This window comes from Curcuma longa, chromosome 15 (genome assembly GCF_044706935.1).
Source record: "Curcuma longa cultivar G26 ecotype Majalengka, Jawa Barat chromosome 15, ITB_CL_G26_1.1, whole genome shotgun sequence".
NCBI lineage: Eukaryota > Viridiplantae > Streptophyta > Magnoliopsida > Zingiberales > Zingiberaceae > Curcuma > Curcuma longa.
The window spans coordinates 7,770,108-7,788,834 of NC_133875.1; the positions used below are offsets into that span (position 1 = coordinate 7,770,108).

General features: G+C 37.7%; 1 protein-coding gene across 1 annotated transcript; it reads right to left on the reverse strand.

Moving 5' to 3' along the window:
• Window positions 1–1,473: 1,473 nt before the first annotated feature.
• LOC141846658 (cytochrome P450 84A1) lies at window positions 1,474–3,546 on the reverse strand. The gene is made up of 3 exons (XM_074734700.1): window positions 2,812–3,546; window positions 2,513–2,731; window positions 1,474–2,134 (listed from the first exon to the last, which is right to left on the reverse strand). The coding sequence occupies exons 1-3, from the start codon at window positions 3,544–3,546 to the stop codon at window positions 1,568–1,570; spliced, it is 1,521 nt and encodes a 506-aa protein (XP_074590801.1). The 3' UTR covers window positions 1,474–1,567.
• Window positions 3,547–18,727: the final 15,181 nt, after the last annotated feature.

Below are 18,727 nucleotides of genomic sequence, written 5' to 3' on the forward strand. Positions count from 1 at the left end.
AGCATCGTCATTAATTTACTATAGTGGACATTCGCTTGACAATGTCAGTTGTTGAATCATTAGTATGGATGTTAACATGCTCTTTCAAGTTAGTTTATCCCATTGGATAAGAAAATTGAAGTCAAGATGAGAGTAGCGTTCTCTTTTAAAAATATTATTTTAGTCAGGTATTTATAATTAATTGACAATAGTATAGAAAAATACAACGATCTACAACTCAAAATATGAGCATTCTAAATTTTAAGTTGAAACTTTTAAAGTCTTATAACTCTTTAGAGAAGAGAGAAAGAAGAACTCAAGAGGAGAAGACACAACTTAAAAATTAAGTAATTTGAAAGGGATTAATTTGGTCATTTCTCACCCTTTACTCATTTATAGGTCATGCCCTTCTATCACGGGAATGAGTTGAAGTAATTACTTCTATGTGCCTCAAATTTTATAACTTAGTTATCCCTTTTGAAACCATAAACATGGTTGGGTTATCACAATCAATTCATATGTTGGGTTCCTAATCCATTTCCCTAAACATGAAATATATGTGATCTCTCAATAGGTCTTTTTAATTACTGGATCGGTATAAATTTTCATATTTCACAAAAATTTTATCACTAGAGATCTACTGTTTAAATGATATTAAGTCTTCAAGACTTATCATTTCATACTATTTCCATGCTCTTCTTGTAGCTTTCTGACTACCACAATGTATCCTAACTTCCAGCACATATATTGAAGCACAATTATTGAACATACAGTCAGCTCTTTTGACCCCAATTTAAGTATTTGTATTTTAATCAAACACCCACACATTTTTTAACTTTGTAGAAAGGTTCATAACATTTCCATGCATGACTTGCATAAAGTTTCATCTTTGTCTCAAAAAGGCCTGTGATTTGTTGAAAGGACAACTTCCCCACGTAATTTTTAGAACAATCCTAAACTTATCGACGCAACATTTATCATCTATTCATCTATTCATCTATTCATCTATTTGATATTTCATTCTTATGTTCCATGACATCATTGGCATTGGATTTAGTCAAGTAGGATACAATCAATTAATGAATGTTGTTCTCCTCGAATAAACATTCCATGAATACTATCTAACAACTCTTCCTTATTTATTATATTTTAACCACATTTGTAATGTTTTAAAATACTTTAATGATTTCCATGTTGCTTCCAAGTGAGTCTCTATCATTGAGTATGAAAGGATAAAGATTCACAAATGGTCGTGGGATCGATCGTGTGGGATCGCTGGGATGACGAATTTCACATTTTTGTAAAGAAATAAAAGGATAAAGATTATAACACTTTGATAAAGTTCCCATTATTTATAATAACCATATTTATAATATTTTATATTAATTCTATTGGACATCTTTATAAATAAGTTTATTGGAAGAAGCAACTATATATTTCCTCCTTGATATCTACAGGGACAACGATCTATTCCACTCCCGATGATGCTATCAGAGATACATGACGCATTGTGATCACCACTATCAATAAAGAGGGCAGGTGAGGCGCGGGGTGGGGACGGCCACCAGCCGCACCTCCCTGGGCGAGGTCAGCCCGGAGATATCTCCATGTCCAGTTCGCCGGGCTCCATGCCGCCGGGCAGCGCCCACGCGAAACAGTGGGCCATCTGCGCCACTGCCAGCTCCAACGCGAGAAGCCCCAACTGCATCCCCGGGCAGGACCGCCGTCCCGACCCAAAGGGCAGGAACTCGAAGGAATTCCCCTTGAAGTCAACCGCCGCCGCCTCGCCGCCGGGGACGAACCGCGCGGGACGGAACTCCTCCGCCTCCTTCCACACCGACGCCTGCCGCCCGATCGCCCACACGTTGACCATCACCCGAGACCGCGCCGGAACCAAGTACCCCGCCACCTGGCTCTCCTCCGCCGTCTCGTGGAGCAGCAGCGGGATGGGCGGGTGCAGGCGCAGCGTCTCCTTCACTGCACACTTGAGGTAGGGGAGCTTCTCGAGGTCGCTCTCCTGGACCGGCCGGTCTAAGCCGACGACGGCGGCCAGCTCTTCCTGCACACGTCTCATCTCGTCGGGGTTCTTCATCAGCTCCGCCATCGCCCATTCGATCGCCGACGCCACCGTCTCCGTGCCGCCAAACATGACGTCCTGCATGCGTCAGTATAATAATTTTTAATTAAATTTATTGCTTGGTTAACCGAAGTCAAAATCGCTGGACATATTTTGATTAATAAATCGGAAAAAAAACATGTAAATTTGTATCATTTGTCATGCAAATGAAGATTAATTAAAGAAAGAGCAGATATAATTAATTAGGTTGATCTGATGAGACTAATTGACGGAGTTGGTGAAGATAAATGATCTGCTAAGCGAGGTTGGTGAAGATAAATGATCTGCAAGCACTAATATTCAGTTCGAAGCTTTACAAACTATATAAAAAATTTAAAATTGGAATAGATAATGCAGCAATTTAGAATAAGGTTCATAAACTTTCTATTAGTTTTCAGAGGGCATGCACTTAATTACCATGATTATTGCTTTGATGTTGTTTCTTGTCAGCCTGAAGTTACTGGTCAGAAGCTCATCCTTCTCCCCTACTCGAGTAGTATCGCCGGTGCCGGCCTCGTCTAAGAACACGAGCATCTCGTCGACCATGTCGCGATCCGACGCGTCCTCCGACTTCTGATTCGCCATGTGCTCGTCGATAATTTTATCGATGAACCTATCGAGTGATCCTCGTGCCGCCTGCAATGAATGTATAATTTATATATACTGAATAACTAATTTTAGAATGGTTACAACTAATTGATGATCTTTGTACGTACCTTTAGACGCTTGTTGATGCCATGGGAATCGAGCCATCTGAGGGAGGGGATGAAATCGCCGATGTTGAAGGCGGCGAAGAGCTTCGAGAACTCTTGCATAATGGCGATGAACTCTTCCTTGTCCCCGTGGCTTTCCGTCCCGAACGCCGCCCGGAAGATGATGCTCATCGTCATCTTAAACATGAGCTCCCCGAGATTGACGGCGGCGCCAGCACCGGCACCTGCGCACTTCGCCACCGCCCGCACCGCGCCGTCCACCTCCGCCCGCACCGAGGCCCACGACTCCGCCCGCTTCTTGCTGAATAACCTCATCACACACAGCTTCCGCGTCTGGCGCCAGAACGGGCCGTAGTGCGCGAACGCCATGTCGGCGCGGTCGTACGTCAGGTACGTCACCGCGATGGTCGCCGGCCGGTTGGAGAACACGTGGTCCTGCTCCTGCAGCACCTCCCGCGCCACCTCCGGCGTCGACACCGAGAACGCATGCCGCGCGCCGAGGCGGAGGTGGCAGAGCCCCGAGCCGTACCGCTCGTTCAGCCTAGCCAGTCCCCGATGCGTCAGCTGGTCCATCATCAGCATGTTGCCGATGATCGGCAGCGGCGTCGGCCCCGGCGGAAACGCCAGCCTTCTCCGCCTCCGTGTCGACCTCAACAACATTACGAGAACCGCCAAGGGAACGAGAAGACCACAAGCAAAACGCAGGCGCTCGACTTCTTCAAGCTTAAGCCATGCCATGTCTAATGACGAGCTTAATTAATAATATAATTAAACGTGTAACTAAAAAATGTCCTGAGAAGCGATTATATAGAAACAAGAAGATGCCGAAGGGGAATTAGATCGATTTCTCCTGTATTGATTTAGTCGTGGTAGTTGAGATATCGAGAACATGGATGACGCATCGATTGTCGTACCGGCGGGGACTTGAGTGTCTTAGTGGGTTTGATCGTAGGGAAGTGGGTGAGTTCACTAGTGACGATGCGGTGATGAAACTCGACGTCAGCCCTTGACAAGTCCCGTGCATGATGCCAGAGTCCATATGTAAATGTATTTGTGGACGTTACTGATCAACTAATCACATTTTTAAGTGCATTTAACAATTTAATGTTGCTAAAAGCTTAGGCCTCACGATTGGACAAATGGGGACAATCGATTCCACAATTGAAACAAAAAATTGACCTTTAAGTTTAATCTTCAAAAGCAATTAAGGTTCACAATTTGGAACTGTTTGTGATCTACGGTTTAGGATGATTATTTATATTTATTTTTTTTTAAATAAATATATATATATATATATATATATATATGAAATAAAATAAACGTAATCTAAGTTGTTTATCTAATTTTTAGATATTAAAATATTCTACTTTATTCTCTAAAAATTATATTTTTTTACTCCTTTTTCAGGTCACCTAATCTTCCACCCTATATCAATATGTTTTTATCTAATATTAATATTATTATATTTTAATATGACAAGATATATATATCTGATAAGTATAATTTTTAATTAATTTTACATATTCGATTATGTTCACTATATATATATATATATAATTTTATTATTGAATAAAATATATTTCTTAATAAATTATTATTAAATATATTATATAAGTCAAATAATTTTTATAAACTCAATGAATTAATCATTAAATGGATAAAAATAAAATAAATAAATTTTTAAAGGACACATCTAAAATTTGAGAATACCTAAAAAACATACCTAATTTTTATTTTTGTCAAATGATGTATTTGATTTCTATTTTATCTCTCTACCAATAGACTTTCCTGTATATGAATGTAAGTTGTAATATATTATTTTTGAAACATAACTGAGTTGATTACGACAGAATAGATTTATAGAAGAGTAAGTTGCAATGTGTTTTAGACAATCAGCCTGGGCCATCTGCTCCACGTCCACGGCAGAAAAATTGGCCTTGCAAACATTTCAAAGGCCGACACTCAGACTATGGTGTTTTCAACTCATCAAACAATTGTCAAGCTAATTCCTTCGTAGGGGAGATTATAATGCAGCCAACCCCATCTTCTGAAACCCATCTTGCTTTATACAATTTCTCTATGACGAGAATAATGAAAGCAAGGGTTTTTCCCAAGCCTGTCTTGGCAGCGTCGAGGATGTCGCGACAACAGAGGGAGTGGGGCTGTGTAGCTCGCTGAATCTCGCTCATCTCCACGTACTTGGGCGCAAGGCCGTCCTTGGACTTCTTAGATATTGTTGGAAGCTGCTGGAAGAATCGGACGCTGACGTAGGGTGAAAAGCCACCGTCCTTGGTGCGACCAGAAGGGGCATCGGGAGGAGGAGGGGTTGCCGCGAGGGGGTTGCTACCCGGAATCGGGCTGACAGGCCTCGATCCATGAGTCAAGAAGTTTTATTTGCTGCTCCTCCGAGAACCGCCGTTGTTTGCGGAAAGCATGGCTCTTAGTCTCGGGGCGGCGCATGGAGGTTCGATTTAGGATAAGGGTTCCAGCTAAGCTTTCGGTAGCAAGGGAAGAGAAGGGAAGCGGTGGCGACGGCGGCCAAGCGAGGGATACGCAGAGGGTTTTTCCTACAGCTTTATCGACTTATCACCGTCGCTATTTTTATTTTATCATTTAAATATTCTTATAATAAAAAATTCCATCCACCGTATTAAATGAATAATTTTTATATAAAAAAACTTAAGAAATTTAACTGAAAACTCAATATCTATGTATCATTCCTTTCGACTATTATGATAAAAAATTTAAAAATAGAATTAAAATTAAGATAAAAAACCTTATAAATTTCACGTCATTATACACTGAATTATTTTCATAACTTTTCTATATAGATGAAGAATCTCTTCTTGAATATTATAAGTACGGTGTGAGATTTTCTTAGTCAAAATCTATCTATTACGATCATAATCATAATCACGATGATTGTCCATCGGGTTATGATAATTAAACTCTGATACCAATTGACATCAGATGGAATAAAAATTATCCTACGGATAATATTGATTCGGTGGATTAATTGTGAATACCGAAATCAATCTTTTAAAATTTATTAATTTAAAAAATATCAAGAGATATAAAAAAATAAATAATACTGTCAAAAAATATGATTAATTCAAAAAACTTCTCACATTAATGAAACATATAAATTCAAAATCCTAAAATAAAATGAAAGGAAGAAAAATCTTAACAGTAAAAAAATCCTAATAAAAAAATAATCTTAACAAATACAAAATCCTAAAAACTATAAACGACCTCAAAATCTAAAAATATAACAAACAAAATAATTCTAAAAACAATAAAATCTTCCAATTTTTCTACATCAATATTTTTTTAATATAAATTATTCTCATAAATCATATATTATGAAAATTTACATATAAGTAATCCTGTTTCAGCAAAAACAAGGCCATAAAAAAATTGGGCTTTCAGTTTAGCTCGACAAGTCCAATTTGAACCGACTAGACCAGTCCAGCTTTAAAAACATCTTTGCTTCAGGTTTCTGGTTATCAACCAAGCTCAGACAATGTATTTGCTTACTATTTAGTCGTCGTATCCTTGTGTTTTTTTCTCTAAATTTGGTAGCTTCTTGAGTAATTGGAGCACCAACTACAACTAGTGAGACAAAAGCTTGAATAAATAATAAAGGGTCAAAAGTAAGTTCAGTATGATTAAAGTGTGACACAAGAAGAAAATTTTACATTAAGAATGAAGAAAAAAAACCTCGTGCCAATTGTGTCCTTGCTTCATCATTCCACTTTGTGAATTATTTGCAAACTAAACCACGAAGGGGACATCATTTCAAGTTATAGGATGCCAAAATGCAGTCTTTCCAGTAGAAAAATAAAAATCACTATCTGTAAAATTGTCATTATGAGTTATTTCATATGATCAATTTTTTAATGAGATTTTCCACTTTTAGACTGTGTATACTTAGTGAGAAAAGGTGGAACAAGAAATTTTTAGTTGCTCTAGGAGGAAACTTAAGAGAAGCATATTATAGCTACTGGTCTAGGTCATATATGTGATTAGAAATAATTTAGTTGTGGACTCGTCCGCGGTTGGTAAGTGATTGTGGTTTGTACATGGGAAATCAAATGCAAAGACTGTGTTTGTAGAGTTTCTCTCAATTTGAGATTGGTCTAGCATATTGGATTTGCTCAGTCAACTCATTCACTAATCAATGACTTGAATCGGTGGGATAATGATATGGCATTGCAGATCATGTCCCGATGCATTCCTTCATGTGATAGATATATCTTTTTGATGTTTCCGGGATATAATTGAGTTGGTTATGACAGAGTAGATTTGCAGAAGAGGATAAGAGTTCGAATCTTGGCGAAGCTGAGACAATATCCTTCTCCGTCGTAGTCAACTATAACTTTCTCACAAATGGTCGGATGGCGGATTCCACTTTTTACAAAAAAGATATACCCTTTTGAGTGTTAGATGCACTCTTTCTGATGGTAGACGTCTCTTCCATAGCATTGTCATTACTTTACTATAGTCCACCATTGGCTTGTACGAATGTCAACATGCTCTTTTAGGTTAGTTAGTTTATCCCTTTGGATAAGAAAATTAAGCTCAAGATGAGAGCAGCGTTCTCTTTTAAAAATATTATTTTACTTGGGTGTTTACAATTGATTGACAATAGCTTAGAAAAAAAAAATACAATGATCTACAACTCAAAGTACGAGCATTCTAAATTTTAAGTTGAAACTTTCAAAGTCTTAGAACTCTTTAGAGAGGAGAGAGAGAAGAACTCAAGAGGAGAACACACAACTTAAAAATTAAGTAATTTGAGCAAGGGTAGAGCGGATTAATTTGGTCATTTCTCACCCTTTACTCATTTATAGGTCGTGCCTTTCTATCATAGGAATGGATTGAAGTAATTACTTCTATGTGCCTCAAATTTTATAACTTAGTTATCCCTTTTGAAATCATAATCTTGGGATTTCAAACAACATGGTTGGGTTACCATAATCAATTTATCTGATGGTTTTATTTCCCTATATATGAAATATACTTGATCTCTCGGTAGGTCTTTTTAATTAGTGGATCGGTATAATTCTCCATTTTCTATAGAAATTTTATCACTAGAGGTCTTCTGCTTAAATGATATTAAGTCTTCAAGACTTATCATTTCATACTATTTTCATGTTCTTCTTGTATTTTTTTTGGCCATCACAGTGTGTCCTAACTTCTAACACATATATTGAAGCACAATTATTGAATATGTTGGTGCAGGAAGCACTAGATAATCAAATCATGATTTTGATAATGGAAAAGAGTTCAAGTTAAGCTTATGAAGTTTAGTAATGAGCTAAACTGAGTGTGCAGGTAGATAGAAAAATCCTAATTGTGGCTAGGCAAAAGGAAGTCATAGTCTAGAGTACTAGGCAAGCAAGTCCTAGTCTGGAAGAGTGGGACAAGGAAGTCTGGTTAGAAGGACTGGGCAAGAAGACTTGGTAGATTAAAGCACCAGACGGAAAAGTCTAAGCGGATCTAAAGGATTAGACATCTAGCGGTGGAAGTCTTGGAGGTCGAGGGTCAGATGTTGAGCAAAAATTCAACCAGATTTAGAGGACCAGATTGGCAAAGATAAATTCTCTTGAGAGAAGTAGATGAGGACGCATTCCCTAGAAGAGAATAATAGACGACTGTCTGACCTAGGGTTTCATTGGAAGCCCAAAAGTCAAGACTAGATAATTGATAAACTGTCTATTTCCTATTTTATATGTACTGGACTAACTTTGTGATGTAGGAAATGAAGGATCGAAACTTTGAGTTTCTGGTGCCCCTATCTAGATATGGGCGACAGGAAGGTCCAGGTGTTTGAAATGATTCCAAGCGATCAGATGTCAGCTGATCGAGCCAGCAAGACAGATGAAGTGGTAAGTTTTCAGTGGTCGGAACACCTCAGCCTCCAAGCGTCTAGAAAGGCTCTAGGCGCCCGAAGATGAATAAGGCACAACAAAGTTAAAATTGATCTGACAACCTCCACATCAGCATGGAGGTGCCCAGAAGGGATCTAGACATTCGGAAGATGCCGAGTCAGCATCGGAAGCAGATCGACGGAATGACATGGAGGTATCGGGAAGGAGTTTTAGGCGTTTGGATCAGCCTATATAAGCAGTTGTGAGAGAAAACCCTAGACACTCATTAATGCTACCTCTACGACCATTCTGCGTGCCACTGAAGCACTTAAGATGCTGTCGTCATGCCGGGAAGCTGCACCGACACCTATGCACATCTTCTATTCTATTTGTCGATAATTAATTTCTCTTAATTTTGTACTTAACTCTGTAGGATGGTAAAAGTTTATCGGTCCTCAAATTCTGTAAAAGTGAAAACTCTCTCTTGGAAGAGGAGAGTTTATTAGTGGATTATTTATCGAAAATGGTCAAGAACCGTGAGCCTTGAAGTAGCAACTAGTGGCTGTGAACCAAGTAAAATAAATTTGTCACCGTTTATTTTTCGTTGCAATTACTTTACTCTGGTTTTTATGAAGTTTTTCTGAACTTGTTAAAAAGTGACAAAATGCAATATTCACCCCCTCTAGCGTTCATCTCGATCTTACAATTGGTATCAGAGCGAAGGATGTTTGAAGTTAGTGCAACCACTAATCGAGCAAAATTTATTTTTTTTATCGCTCTAATTTATTCCGCACTGCTAATCCAAGATCAAATCTTGGGACAATTAGAATAAGTTATTCCGCACTGCCGATGATCGGCAGCGGCGTCGGCCCCGGCAGAAACGCCAGCCTTCTCCGCCTCCGTGTCGACCTCAACAACATTACGAGAACTGCCAAGGGAACGAGAAGACCACATGCAAAATGCAGGCGCTCAACTTCTTCAAGCTTAAGCCATGCCATGTCTGACGAGCTTAATTAATAATATAATTAAATGCATAACTAAATAATTCCCTGAGAAGCGATTATATAGAAACAAGAAGATGCCCAAGGGAATTAGATAGATTTCTCCTGTATTAATTTAGACGTGGTCGTTGAGATATCTATTTTGTAAAAGGTAAAAAATTCGACATCCTGATCATGATCCCCACATCGAGTCGCAATCAACTCTTCTGTAAAAAAAATAAAATCTGCCACTTTAATAATCCCAAACGATTAATTCCACGATCAATTGTAAAAAAATTAATTAAAAAATTATAATTAATTACGATAGAATAAGTGAATCGTGATCAACTCGCCTATATATCTTAGAAGCGGTAGTTGATATATCTAAAACATGGATGGTTGTACGGCGGGGCCTTGTGTCTTAATGCATTTACTGTTCAACTACTCACATTTTTAAGTGCATTTAACAATTTAATGTTGCTAAAAGCTTAGGCCTCACGATTGAACAAATCGAAATAATCGATTCCACAATTAAAAAAAAAATTGACTTTTAATTTTAATCTTCAAATGCAATTAAGGCTCACAATTTAAAGCTGCTTGTGATCTACGGTTTAGGATGATTTAAGATTATTATTTATATTTAATATGAAATAAAATAAAATAACTTAATCTTATTTAAGTTGTTTATTTATCAATAGCTCACATAATTTTTAATTTTTAGATATTAAAATATTCTACTTTATTCTCTAAAAATTTTATTTTTTATTCCTTTTCGTGTCGAATGCCTAAAAGACGCAATTACATTTTTTTTTCCTATAGGACGCACTTAATTTCCATTTTATCCCTCCACCAAGGCTAACTTTTTTTTTTTTCATTTTCTCTCTACTTTGCATGCAACATTTTCTTTCTTCTTTTTTTTTTCTCTCCTTTTTTATGCATCATCTTTTCTCTGATCATATCCATTCCAACTCCTGTAAATTTTTGTAATGTCTGAGAGTCCAAGAGTGTCCTTCGTTGTCATCGTAAAAGATTTCCAACACTGTTCAAAAAATTTAGAAAGTTTCAGACTTTGTGTCAATTGACACGGGCCTATAACTTTGCGTAAAAGATTCAGGATCAAGATTTCTCACCATCTCCCTTTTACACACTCATCTCTTCCAACTTATTGCAAGTTTTCAGAAATTGAAGTCCTCTAGGTCCATCAATGAATTTCAATCAAAACTGATTGATGGATTTAAAGAGCTATGATCGGGCTCATTCCAATTTTTATGAATTTATTAGGTGAATCTGAGTCCAAATAATTCATTGTTTATTATTTTAGGGTCCTCCAACAATGCTCAAAATGATTTGATATTTTCAGAACACTGTGATGTTGGTTATAAAAGACCAACACCACAATGCTTTGGAAGAACCAACACTTTGGTGTTGATTTCAAAAGCTTCAGAAATCAACATCACAATCTGTACTAGTTGGTATACAATCATAACTTTGTCTACATGCTTTAGTGTTGGTGTAGGAAGCATCAGTCTACCTCCAGGGTTTCGATATTTGATAATATACCTAGTTCTGATCAATTTGACCAAGGGTTGATCCAAATAGAACCTAATATTTGGATGTGAGTGAAGTCTTAGTCAGTTGAACCGGACAAGAAAAAGTCCTAGTTGGAGGCTAGGTAGGAGAAGCCCTAATTGGAGGCTAGGCAAGAGAAGTCATAGTTGGAGGTTGGGTAAGAGAAGTCCTAGTAAGTGAAGTTGGACACTAAGTTCTAGTGAGTGAAGTTGGGCAGGAAGTCCTAATTTGTGAGATTGGGCAGGTGAGAACTCTACTAAGTGATTAGTCCTAACTAGAGATTAGGTAAGAGAAAATCTAAGCAAATCAAGGATGATCGGATATTTGACAGGTGGGAAGTCTACTGAGTAACTAGTTCTAATTGGAAATTAGACAAGGATAAGCCTAGTAAGTTAGACCTATAGACTAAGGCTTAGGTAAGCCTAGTAGGTTAGACAGACTACAGTTAAGCTATGTTGCTTATTTGTGTGTATGATAATCTTGCAGAAACTAGGAGCTGGAAGCAAGAATGAGACAACATAAGAGAAGCAAACAGAAGTACCCGAACTAAGCTTGGAGTCAACCCAGGTCAAACCTGGTTGAACTCACTTTTAGTGCCCGGATCATGCTCCGTGCGCCTGGACGGTCCAGGCACCTGGGGCTGGTCCAGGCGCTCGGATCAAGAAGACTATCCTCGATAAAAATCGACAGAATCAGATCGGATTGGATTGGTCCAAGGTGCCCGGAAAGGGATCCGGATGCCTAGAAGCGTCTTTATAAGGCCCTTAACGTGCAACACAAGGAGAACCCTAATTTTATACTACTCTATCATCCTGCGGTCTTGCGGAACGCGAATGACATCCTGCTTGTACGACTGAGAAAGCTCCAAGAAGGGTGTGCTGTGCTCAGGACTTCTGGAACGACCTACATGAGAGTTTGCTAAATTTTAAGTCTTATTATTTGTACTTTCCTTTTTATTATTATTTGGACTGTAAGACAGGTTTCTTCACCTCCGGAAAGGAGACCATTAATGGACGGGCGCCTCTCGCGCATAGGCCGTAGACGCACTAACCCTGAGGGATTAGGAACCAAGTAAAATTAGCATATTTATGTTTTGTTATCTAATTCCATTGCTAGCTTTTTGATATAACGAACTAATAAACGAGCGCTATTCTGCCCCTCTCTAGCGCACATGCACCGATTCTATAATTGGTATCAGAGCAGGTCTGCTCTCAATAGGATTAATCACCACGGGAGCAAAAAGACAAAGATGAAGAGGGAGAGAGGTAGGTAATTATTTTAAAGTTCGTTTGAAACTGCATACATGTGTTTTAAGAGTAGGGAGAGAGGGCGCAATAAAAATCAATGCCCTACTTGTAAGACTCAGACGGTACCATCAACAACAAAGGAACAACCGATGCCGGAACCTGACGATACAAAGAGCACATCATGTGCTTCAAATGCCAAAAACTCGGATACTACAAAAATCAATGTTCGAAGAAGAAGACAAAGAACGAGTCAAAATCGGAATTAGGGGTTACAATTTCGATAAGTGTGATAATTTATGAAAATGACCTTAGAATTTTGCATAATAGAGTTACTTTTGTTGATAATTTAGATAATTTTGAAAGTTCAAATAAATTAGAAAATATAAAAATAATAATTTGAATAATTCAAGTTCAAATAAATTTCAAATTAATTAAAAAATATAAAATTAATTAATTGGACTAATTCAAATTTAAATAAATTAGAAAATATAAAATTAATTAATTTGATTAATTTAAAATTATCTAATATGATCAATTCAAATAATTTAAAAAATTTAGAATTATCTAATTTGACAAATTTAACTAATTTAAAAAATTTAAAATTAATAAATTTGAAAATATCAAATAAATTTAAAATTTTAATTAATAAAAATAAATTAACTAATTTGAAAAATTAAAACTTAAAATCTTATTAATAATAAAAATTTACGTAACTTCTATAATTTAATTAATAATCTGAATTAAATAATAATTTAACTAATTCAAAATTTAAAAAAATTAATCAATAAAAATTTAAATATAATAAATTCTAAACTTAATCTAGATATAATTAAAATAAATAAAAAATTAGATTAATTCTTTAACCTATTCAACTAAGATAATGATAAATTAAAAATTTTAAATTTAATTAATTTAGTTAATTCAAAAATAATTAATAGTCCAACCAACTAAGATAAAATTAATAATCATCTTGATAAATCTAATAATTTAAATTTAATTAATAATTTAAAACTAAATAATCAAGATAACCTTAATAATGAGATAAATTCAAAACCTAGGAAGATAAATTCTAAAATTAATAATCTAACCACTAAAAACTTAAAATTAAATCTTAAAATTTCTTACAATAAATTTTTAAACTTTAAAAATACTAATTTAAATTTAAATATTAAAAATCATAATTTAAATATTAAAATTAATTATAATCGTGAACCTTTTAATTATGAAATAATAAATAATTTAACAAATTTAAAATTAAAATTTAATTTTAAATTTTAAAATTTAAGAAAATAAATTTATCAATTTTAACAAGTCAAATTTAACATTTAAGAACTCAAATTTAAATAATAAAATTAATTATCATCAAATTCCATTTAATTATGAAACATAACTTAATTCAAATTACAAATTAAATCAATAATCTTTAAAAAACTTAAGAAAAATAAATTAATAATCCAAACAAATATAATTAAAATTTATAAAATTAATTATAATAAAATACTTATAATTATGAAATTAGTTAAAATATTACCTAATAAAATAAAATTTTAATAAAATTTAAAATATGTCGAAGTAGATTGACGCAGATCTACACAAAATATATCAAATTGATAATTTAATATATTATTAAAAATTAAAAATTTATTTAATTTGATTGACTCATGCATACTTGTCATGTATGATTTAATTCCAAACTTTGGTGGTCGGTGGAAAACTTCCGTGGGACCCTAATTTGGCCACCCCCAGGGATTGAATCCATGAGACTGACTGGGATTTATCATTTTTTTTTAATTCCAAACTTTTAGCTCTTCTTTCATAGTATTGCTTGAAGAATAAAGAGCCACTATTGAGGGTAAGTGATGGAGAAAGCATCATGTACATTCCAGTGTCGCAGTCTAAACATCCCAAGGTATGACAAAAAAGAATAAAGATCATATAATAAATTTGTTTTTTTATCTAGTAAAAAACGGACATTGTAAAAGTTGTATCACCATGCCAAGACGCAAGGGAAAAAAAAGAAAGAAAGAAGAAGCTCATCAAGATAACAAGGGAAAAGCTTGGATTGAAAGGGAATTTGTTAAAATTTTCAATATATATATATATATATATATATATATATATATATATAAAGGAATGCTATACTGCACAATGGGTATTTACGCGACCCGTGCGCGACAGCACCGACCCCCAGCCACTCCCGCAGCCGTCGCCACGCCTTTCGGCCACGGGAGACCGCCGGACCAGGCCCGATCGACGGCCCACTCGTCGGCGCACCGACCGGCGTCGGATTCTGGCCTGATTGTGGCCTGAATCCGGCCGAATTCGATCGGAAACCGTCGGTGAATCGCAGACCCGGCCACTATGGGCCAAATTGCGATCGATTTCTGGCCAAATCGCGGTCGGAGACCGGCCGAGGAAGGATCGCCGGCCGTCGGCGATCCTTCCTCGGCTGGTCTCCGACCACGATTTGGCCGGAAACCGACCGCGATTTGGCCGGAAATCGATCACGATTTGGCCCACAGTGGCCGGGTCTGCGATTCGCCGGTTTCTGACTGAATTCGACCTGATTCCTACCACAATCCGGTGCCGATCGACGCACCGACAAGTGGCGCGTCGACTGAGCCCGGTCCGGCAACCGGTGGTGGCCGGATGATGAAGCGGCAGCGACGGATCAGGCGCTCGCGGCACTGTGCATTCCCACTTTTGAACAGTCTGATTTTCGCGATCACGTGTAATGGACGGTGATCCCGCTGTCGCGCACGGACGCGTATGAAGTCGGCGCGCAGCATAGCATTTTCATATATATATATATATATATATATATAGAAATGCTATCCTGAGCACCGATCTCCTGAGCACCCGTGAACACCTCCATCCTGACCGTTCATCTGATCGCGCGCTCAAGTTCAGCCGTCCAAAAAAACGCGATTGCATAGTATTTCTCCTCGGACCTCCGCCGCTTCCCGCCGCCCGTTCATCGCCGTCCGACCACCGTCGGCCGCCGGACTGGGCCCGTTGGAACCGCAACTCGCCGGCGGTCCGGCGGTGGCCGGATTCCGGCCGCGATTTGGCCGGAATCTGGCCGGATTTCGGCCGGAATCCGGCGACAGACACTGTTGGCCGATTCCGGCCGAAATCGGCCGGATTCCGGCCAAATCACGGTCGGAGACCGGCCGCGGTCGACGCGCCGGCGCCGGGCGCGTCGACCGCGGCCGGTCTCCGACCGTGATTTGGCCGGAATCCGGCCGATTTCGGCCGGAATCGGCCAACAGTGTCTGTCGCCGGATTCCGGGCGACAGCGGCGCCAGCCACTGCTGCCGTGTTTCGGCCGGAATTCCGGCCGGATTCCGGCCCAATCCGGCCGAAATTCGATGTCGGGATGTGCGCCGTCGAGTTGCGGTTCCAACGGATCCGGTCCGGCGGCCGGCGGTGGTCGGACGGCGATGAACGGGAGGCGGAAGCGCGCGAACGTCGGAGGAGTGCGCACGGGGTGCTCAGGAGATCGGTGCTCAGGATAGCTGTTCTATATATATATATATATATATATATATATATATATATATATATATATATATATATATATATATATAAAATTTAATTTACGCAACTTATTGCATCATTTGTATTTTAGTTAGAGGAATTTTAAAAACTAACCAAGCAAGCAGAACACGATTTAGAAAGGTTACAAATAGAATAAACTTAACAGCCCCATTTAAAAAAAATACTCATAAACTTACATGATAGTGATATTTTCATAAATGTGAAATTCAAATTTCACTTTTTTTATAAAAAAATAATTGATTCTAAACTTACAAAAGTTATTTTTTGTAAGATAGTGATATCAATTTAATCTTCATTTATATTTTTTGATTTTTTAAATTTATATCTCATATAAGATATTTTTTAAAAAAAGCTATAATCAATATTTATATCATCTAACTGTCTATTTTTAGAAGAAAATTATGATTTTTTTATTATTTAATAGTAGTTTAATCAAAATTATTGTATGAGTTTACTTAATCACACAAGTTAGACTAATTGATGATTTTTTTTTTTTGGGGCAAGACAAGGATGTAATAGGATTGAAGAATCATACCCCCGAGATAACAATTAACAACCAGGGGCGGATGTATTAAGGGGCCCGGGGGGGCCATGGCCCCCCAGTCCAAGTTGAACCTTTAATGTGTTTAGATTAAACCCTTAGGGTTACTGTTAATAGGTTTTAGGGTTAATGGGTTGTTGATCTATTGGATCCTAAACCAACCCGATAAGCCGATAAAAAAACCTAGAAATCGCGAGTCTGCCTTCGTTGGGTCTCGATCGTGCCTCCGTCTTCTTCGTGTCTTCGTCGGGCGCGGCGGCAATAACTTCAGCTTGGATTGCCGGCGATCTGCAAGGTGGCTGAGGACGTCAGTGAGTGAAGGGTGGATTGGGCAGTGCCGGTAACAGGGTCAATCGGTGGCGGCAGTGGCGTGAAGGGCAGACCGGAAGAGTCGAAGAGAAGAAGTAAATCGGGTGAGTTTCAGCCGAATAGCTTGATCTCTAGGGTTTTTCAGGTTGTGATTTGAGTTCTTTTTTGGTTTCCACTTTCCAGGGCTTGGGTGGTTTGATCATCGAATCAGAGAGATTGGTGGGTGTCGATCACAAGGAAGAAGAGAAACGCCGGTAAGGCCTCAGGTACTCTGTCTAGGTGCTTGTTATTGTCCAGTTGTTGCCTTTGAGCCTTTCTCACATTTACCACCATTATATATTCATATATCTTTATGCAGGAATTTGTCTCATTGGTTTTTTTTTCAAGGAACTGCAGATAATGTAGACTTTAATTTACTGTCTATTAGTCTATAGTCTTTATTTTTAAGAGAATGTTTCTTGGTCTGGATTACACTTCTATCTTACTGTTGTTATCTGGAGGTAAATTTTCTTCAGATTTATGTAGACAACAGAATGATACTTGTACTGTATGTCTGAAAGGAAAAAAGAGGAATTTGATATTGATCATGCTGATATAAAAACTTCAGTGAAAATAGCTTTGAAGCTAGATCCATATACTTCATTTTTTTACTCTTTTGTAAGAATTGAGGTTATTCTTTTTTTTTTATGTAATGATTATATTATGCTATGTTAGATTTTTGTGCTAAGGATTATAAATGTTAATTTAATTATTCTTTATTTTTTTATATAATTATTTAAGTGATTAAGTTTGTACTTAGGTCCTTGATATGTATCTTTGGGCAATTCTTTTGTTCAAATGAGTATATCGTTTTCATTATATGACCCCCCCCCCCCCCCCCCCCAATATGAAATCCTGGATCCGCCCCTGTTAACAACCTTACTCCAGATCAACAGGTCATGCTTATATATAGCAAACTCCAAGTCACCATACATATCCTTATGTATACAAAGATCTAGGCCAAAAGATCGACTTTTTCCACCAGGTCGATATGTCAACAGGTAGGTAATCTCCAGCTATATATGCTAAGGGCGAGCTCAATTCAGCTCCCCACTCGGCTCCTGAGTTCACCACTTAGAGCTCGAGTCCTAACTTCTACATACAATTTCAACTCTCGAGTTCTCCATCCAACTCAATCTCTCAAACTCTTCACTTGTAGTCATTTTTAGAAGTCTTCCATCAAACTCGGTTCCTCGAGTTCTCTGGTCCTAAGTTGACATAGGCCACGATCCTGGCAACGGTCCCACCATCAGCTAAATGATTGAATTTTTCAAAATTAAATAATAATTAAATCAAAATTAGCAACAGAAATGATTGAAACGATCAAAGAGGGAAAAAACCCCCTCTTTTCTTATCGATCAAGATCACAAACTCTATAAGTTTCTCCCTCCTCTGACACTTATAAATACGCAGGCAGGTATGTATTTACAATTTCAAAATCTCTCTCTTGTTATTTTCCACTCACATTTATTTCCACTGCCTCCGGTACTTATCGGAGTCTCACGGCAACGCTGACACTCTCCCTCTGCTTGCATGTGTGCAGTTCGAGTCCAATCTCCCTGGGATAATCGATATCACTATAGTCAAGATCGATTAGAGTGATCAAATTCGAATTGATTCAAATTAAATTCGATATTTGATCAATATGTTAGTTAGAGATTAAGTAGGTAAGTAGGTCAATACAAATGGAATAATTGACGGTTGAAAAATTCAAGTGGATCACGATTGAACGAATACTTGACATGCAAAAGGAAGTCCAAATGGATTATGGAAGACCGGATATTTGGCATAGGATGAAAA

Excerpts from the sequence above, each read along its gene's own strand:
- LOC141846658 (XM_074734700.1), bottom strand. The coding sequence starts at position 3,546 with ATGGCATGGCTTAAGCTTGAAGAAGTCGAGCGCCTGCGTTTTGCTTGT. Across the intron at positions 2,732-2,811 it reads GCATCAACAAGCGTCTAAAG|GCGGCACGAGGATCACTCGA; the intron begins GTACGTACAAAG and ends CATTCATTGCAG. Across the intron at positions 2,135-2,512 it reads ACATCAAAGCAATAATCATG|GACGTCATGTTTGGCGGCAC; the intron begins GTAATTAAGTGC and ends TGACGCATGCAG.